At 40.4% G+C, this 6,339-nt stretch overlaps 1 protein-coding gene across 4 annotated transcripts in view; it reads right to left on the reverse strand.

The window, feature by feature from the left end:
- sycp2l (synaptonemal complex protein 2-like) overlaps window positions 1-5,710 on the reverse strand; it is a 51,031-nt gene extending 45,321 nt beyond the window's left edge. For all 4 annotated transcript variants that reach the window (XM_078938816.1, XM_023950328.2, XM_078938815.1 and 1 more), the window contains exon 1: window positions 5,557-5,710. In XM_078938816.1, coding sequence (XP_078794942.1) covers window positions 5,557-5,628 — 72 coding nt within the window. In that variant the 5' untranslated portion in view covers window positions 5,629-5,710. The remainder of the gene's footprint in view (window positions 1-5,556) is intronic.
- Between the last annotated feature and the right edge of the window lie 629 nt (window positions 5,711-6,339).

Raw genomic sequence — 6,339 nt, forward strand, 5'->3', positions numbered from 1 at the left:
AATAATTAAGTTAGATCAATGTAAAAAGTTTATCTTTCCAACATCCATATGTGGTCTTATCACCCTCTCACAGTGGAAAAAGTATTATCTGAGCTGCTTCATCCACTAAATCATCTTCAAATGGACACGCCATGCTGCTTCACCTCTCTGTACACAAACTAACCTTCAACCAAACCTGCTCCAGACCAGGGGGGTATTCCAGAAAGCAGGTTATGCTAGCTCCCACGATAAGTTTGAGGCTAAGGAAGTTGATAACCTCAGTTTTCGGTTCCAGAAATGGAGGTATGTTTCAGGGTGGGTCAAGTTACCATTGCAAAGCATAGCATGCTCTGAACATAACCTGGTCTGGCGCAGGTTTAGTTGAAGCTTAGTTTGTTTTCAGAGAGGTGAAGCAGCATGGCGTGTCAATTTGAAGATGATTTAGTGGATGAAAAAGCTCGGATAATACTTTTTCCACCGTGAGAGGGTGATAAGATCACATATGGATGTTGGAAAGAGAAACTTTTTTACGTTGATCTAACTTAATTATTTGCTCCAGTTAAGATTTATCCAACTAAATGTCATATTACTCCAATTCAATTAATATTTTTTCCATCTTAATTAATTATATTTCTTGATCTCTCATATGTCTAAGTATGAGCCGGCAGATATGCTCATTTTTATAACAATAAAAAGGACGGGGGGGAAAAAAAAGCACATTGCGCAAAACTTCATTAAAGAATTTTCCGTCAATGTCATTACATCAAGCACCAGTAGGGGTGCCATATAAACTAATCATCCTCTCCTTCACTCTTACTCATGGTGCAGAGACATAAGCACAGTAGGAATAAACAACTCAGCAAAACATGGCACAACACAGTAAAACAGCTAAACAACTAAATACATTTGGTCAAAAACCCACACTTAAACAAAAATCCGTCCAGACAGGCAAAGGAAATGGTATCCCACAATCCTTTGCGGTGCCGATCTAACAGCAGCACCAAAGTTACACCTACTTAATTTAATTAATTTGAATGAAAGTAAAATAACTGTCTGAAAACTGTGTTATTTTTAAACTGACTTAACAAACAAATGATTTATCTTAACTGAAGCAAATAATTAAGTTAGATCAAAGTAAAAAAGTTCAATTTTCCAACATCCATATGTGATCTTATCATCCTCTCACGGGGAAAAAAGTATTATCTGAGCTTCTTCATCCACTGACTAAATCATCTTCAAATGGACACGCCATTCACCTCTCTGTAAACAAACTAACCTTCAACTAAACCTGCTCCCGACCAGGTTATGTTCAGAGCATGAGTTGCCATGGCAACTTGACCCACCCTGAAACATACCTCCATTTCTGGAACCGAAAACTGAAGTTATCAACTTCCTTAGCCTCAAACTTATCGTGGGAGCTAGCATAACCTGCTTTCTGGAATACCCCCCTGGAATACCCCCCCCCCCCCTCGTTTGATCGATCAGCAGTGAAACAAACAAAATAAATCAAACAAAAATTATAACAGAAATTCAAATGAACACTTATTTGCAGAAAGAAAAGTGAAATATGTTCTGCAATATTGGCATGTTGTGCAATTCATCCTCATAAATAATATAGTTAACAGAACGACATAATGTACAAAACTGATATTCTCGTCAATGTGTCCGTCTGGAGGAGCAGATATAGGTGCAATTAGACAGACTGGGGCCTGTTTCAGAAAGGAGGTTCAACCAACTCTGAGGTTAAACTTGAACTCTGAGTTGGTCAATCGAGAGATTAACAACTCTGAGTTTTCTGTTTCAGAGAAGCTGATTGGAGTTAGGTCAATCAACTCTGAGTGGTCTGATTCGGAGGTGAGCGTGCGCACCGCGACTATAAGAAGCCATTATCAATGGAGCGCAGATATCACGAGTCACCATGGCAACCGTGAAAAATACAGGTCTGCATATTTTTCGCCAGCTGAACTTGACGTGCTGCTGCAGAGTTACAGTGAATTTGAGCACATATTACGGAAAAAAAGCAACGCCGCTGCATCTGCTAAAACAGAGACAGTTAGCGTGGAAAAACATAGCTGCTCAAGTTAATGCGCAAGTTTGCATTTAAATCATTGTTATAAAATATTGACTGTAATAACTTTTTAAATAGCGTAAGGAGTGAAATAAAAAATGGCGATATTTAGGTGTACTTTTGAAGTGTTATTCCTGGTGTAATTGCATGAAATGCTGCATAGTGTACAGAACCAATATGGGGGAAAAATGCATTTAACGTTGATAATGTTTAGAGGACTTTTTTGTTAACCTTCCCCTCTTGCAAACGTTGGTCGGTTTAATATTAATACATTCAATTGTAGCCGGCCTCACAGGGTTCAGTGTCGGTAGATGTGAATGACATTATGGCGCTCAGACACACACGTCTGTTCACTCCACATGTCTCTTTATTATAAATCTTGCACAGCAGAACACATGCCCCCTACAGTCCCACTACCGTAACTGCAGTAGTAAATGCATGAACATGAGACACTGCATGGGCTGCTACAGAATGTGTTTTTAAAAGTAAACTTTTGTCTACCCTTGTATTGATCAAGTGGTATAGGTTTATATGGGATTAAGAAAGTAAGCAGTGCTAGCAAATTGTGTTTCCCAAAAGTAATTGTTACATTAATCTAATTCAATGTCCCTGATTTCATTTTCATGTAGATGCAATCCTGCAGGAATTAAAAGAACATGGCAGCAGCTAAAAATGAAGTATAAAAACATAATTCAATCAGGTCAAATTTGAGCATGTCATGGATGTAGGCTTTGTTGACAATATTTGACATATGAAACATCTACATAGCTATACATATCTAATGTTGTTTTCATTGTATATATGTAATTGACTGCAACGAAAAACGGTAACGCTCAAACAAAAACATATGGAGCACAGTGGCGCCTCTAGAAATTTTTCATGGGGGTGGCCAGTGGGGGGCCACATTTAATCTTGGGGTGGCACACAAAAACCATGAGCTATATTTTTAAAATTCATTCTACCAAACGTAGTAAAACAACCTTTAGAAAACCAACAGAAAGATAAATGCCTACTGATATTTTGTAGAACATGAACTTATAGTAGATACTACTAGTATAATAACTAATAGATACTAGTAGATACCATTAGTACATACTACTACTGATATATATTTATTTATTTTTTTGTTTATATTTAATGCTTAGGTGTGTCTGCTTGGGGTGTTCGGCTCTTGACTGAGAGATATCTATAATAAACAAAAAATTAAATCTGTTGTTCTGAAATAATAATAAAAATATCCTTCTAATTATTAATTATATCTGTTGACATTTCTATTCAGACTAATAATCATGAAACATTTTTATTATTAGGGTAACATAATTCTAACTTCACCAGTTGGTCCAGGAACAGGTGGAGCCCCTGCTTATACTGAGTTCTGCCTTGCTTCTCTGACCAATGATGCTGACTGTCCCTCCTCTGATGCCGTCTCATCTTTGTCTTCCTCATTCTCTTCTGTCATTCATGCTGCTCTGTCTCATCTTCCTCCTCCTCCTCACTACTCCTCTGTTGCTCCCCTACCATCTCTTTCACTCCTTCTGCTGCACTTTTATTCTTAAAATAAGAATATATGTTGAATTTCTCTTCATTCTCTGAAAATGGACAGACACAAGCATCAACTAATGACTATAGGTAACTCTGTGGAAACAAAAACACATCAAAATGTTGCGGTAACACAACAACCGGTGCTTAAATAGTGCCATGAAAATGAGTGGCTTGTGACAGGGACATCCTTTTTTTACTTATTAATAAAAAGTAATGACACATCCACCGCCGCTGATGATGTGGCGTATTTGCACCAAGTATTTGCACACTGGGTTTACATGTTTTGCAGACCGCATGTTTTTTACACCTTTGCAGCTGTATTTATTTAATATTTAATATATATTTCTTTATTTAATAAGAATCTAATTTTTGATAATAATTTTTCACAATAATTTTAGTGATATTTTTAATTATTTAATATAAATGTCATTTGTGATGTCCTTTATTGATGTTATATTATACAGATTATTTCTGAATGTCGTGTTGCTGCCATAGATAAATGAAATTTCCCCATTGTGGGATTAATAAAGTCATCTATCTATCTATCTATCTATCTATCTATCTATCTATCTATCTATCTATCTATCTATCTATCTATCTATCCAGATCTAAAGTACAGTAAACAGATTGTTAAAGACCCACGGAAAATATTTAACAGGAAAAGAAACGTAGCATTTTGGGATGTGTGATTGTGTGTGCGTGCGTGCGTTCACGCGCGCACGCGTGTGGGTGCGTGCTGAAACCGGTGCTCGCGCAATGCAGGAAGAGAGGGGGGAGAGCGCGTGAGGGTGTGGAGCGCGTACACGCGCGGTCAGTCGCCGTTTTTGACTTAAAGAAAAAGTAATAAAGAAAGTTCATCTTTAGTGACTGAGACTGGTTCTTTTGTCTGACCGGCCCAGAGGATCTGAGGGTTCGAACGCGGAAGTGAACCACGCGTCTTATTCATTCTGCGTCCAGCGGCTCCTCTGTAGATGTCTGCGCACTCAAAGGCAGCAGGGAGGGGAGGGGGTGAGGGCCGGTTTAGGTGATCAGAGAGACTTGCCGCTTGCTGGCTGTGCATTTGGGATGAAACGCACAACTGATGCTACCACAGCTTATAGTGGCTACTGGGGTGGCCACTGGGGTGGCCAGGTGTCGGAGAGGGGTGGCCGTGGCCACCCCTGGCCACCCCCTGGTGGCGCCACTGATGGAGCAATGACAAAAAATCGAGTCTAGGTCTCAAAATCCTCGCACGACGTAAATGTAATTCTCTAGGAATTAATGCAGCCTCCTCGTCTATTGGGTCCTCCAAAACAGGACAAGCAATTCTTGTCACTTGTCTCTGTATGACGGAAATGTGGGCAATGAAGGTTAAAGCGAAAAATACCGCTTCATCTTCTTTAAAAAGGGGAGGGGACCGGCAGAAACTTTGAGTTTAGAGAATAAAACCTGCTCCCGACCAGGTTAGGTTCACAGCATAAGTAACCATGGATACTGACTCAGAGTAAAAGTTACCTCTCTTTCAGAAACGGGTTTGACTTACTCTGCTTTCTCTGGTTTAACAAACCTCCCATTCTGAAACGGAAAACCCAGGGTTTCCCTGATTTCAGGGTTAATGCACTCAGAGTTTACACTTAACCTCCTTTGTGAAACAGGCCCCAGATGCATTAATTGTCCACTGGGGAAAGTTGTTTTCATAATAAAACATTTCTTCACAAGCTACAGAATTATGGTATTCATGCATATGGCTTTAGTTTGTTTTATTTTTGATAAAACAATGTATGGCGTATGTCTCAACCATTCAGAAAGCAACAAGAAATTACATTTGCGCAGATCAATTTCCCATATCTGTGCTGTCAGGTTTTACCAGCGTTGTGTTGTGAGCGGACTTTGTGTTCAGTAAATGTTGTTGAAAATTACCAAAGTCAGAGGAAGTCATTACAAGCCACGTTTGGTCATTTGTCAACAGTTGAAACAAGTTTGTTTACCATCGCGCGCCTCTCCTCCGCTTTCTGCCAGATCCTCGGGAGTGCGCACACTCCTGCCTCCAATCTTCTCATCAGCGTGAGGGACGCCCGTCTGCGCGCGCAGCCGCATACAAGTGCGCGGTTTCAGCTCAGCGGAGCAACATGAGTTTCGGGACTGTGGAGCGTTAATGATGGCAGCTTGTTGAAACTAAAACTACAAAAAATTAAAGATGTGAAAAAAATAATGACAAAACTTGTAACATCCGACTCCAGCGCATGATATTGCAGCTTCAAAGGTATAACATTGACATCCAACACAAGCCAGGAAAACACATCCCCGTCGCCGACACGCTGTCCAGGAAACCTATTGAGTGTGACAGCCAGACATTGTGTGAAGGAATGGACTTTCAGATTCACAGTGTGATCAGTAATGCTCATGTGAGTGACAGAAAAATGGCAGAAATAAGAGCAGCCACCGCACAGGATGAGCAGCTGTCAAGATTGAAGCAGATGATCCAATCAGGCTGGCCAGAGTCGCGTAAAAGGTGCCCAACCACCGTCGCTGAATACTGGAACCACAGACATGAGATATCTGAGGTAGATGGCATCTTGCTGAAGGGCGAAAAGATAATCATCCCTCACTCGCTCAGGACGGACATGTTGTCACGCATACATACCGGACACCTTGGGATTGAAAAATCCAAGCAGAGAGCGAGAGATGTTCTGTTCTGGTCCGGGATGGGAAAACAAATAGAAACGCTGGTTGGATCTTGCAGCATCTGTCTAGAGAGGCGTCACTCACAC

Source organism: Oryzias latipes, chromosome 20 (genome assembly GCF_053564925.1).
Source record: "Oryzias latipes strain Hd-rR chromosome 20, Olatipes_Hd-rR_3.1".
Classification (NCBI taxonomy): domain Eukaryota; kingdom Metazoa; phylum Chordata; class Actinopteri; order Beloniformes; family Adrianichthyidae; genus Oryzias; species Oryzias latipes.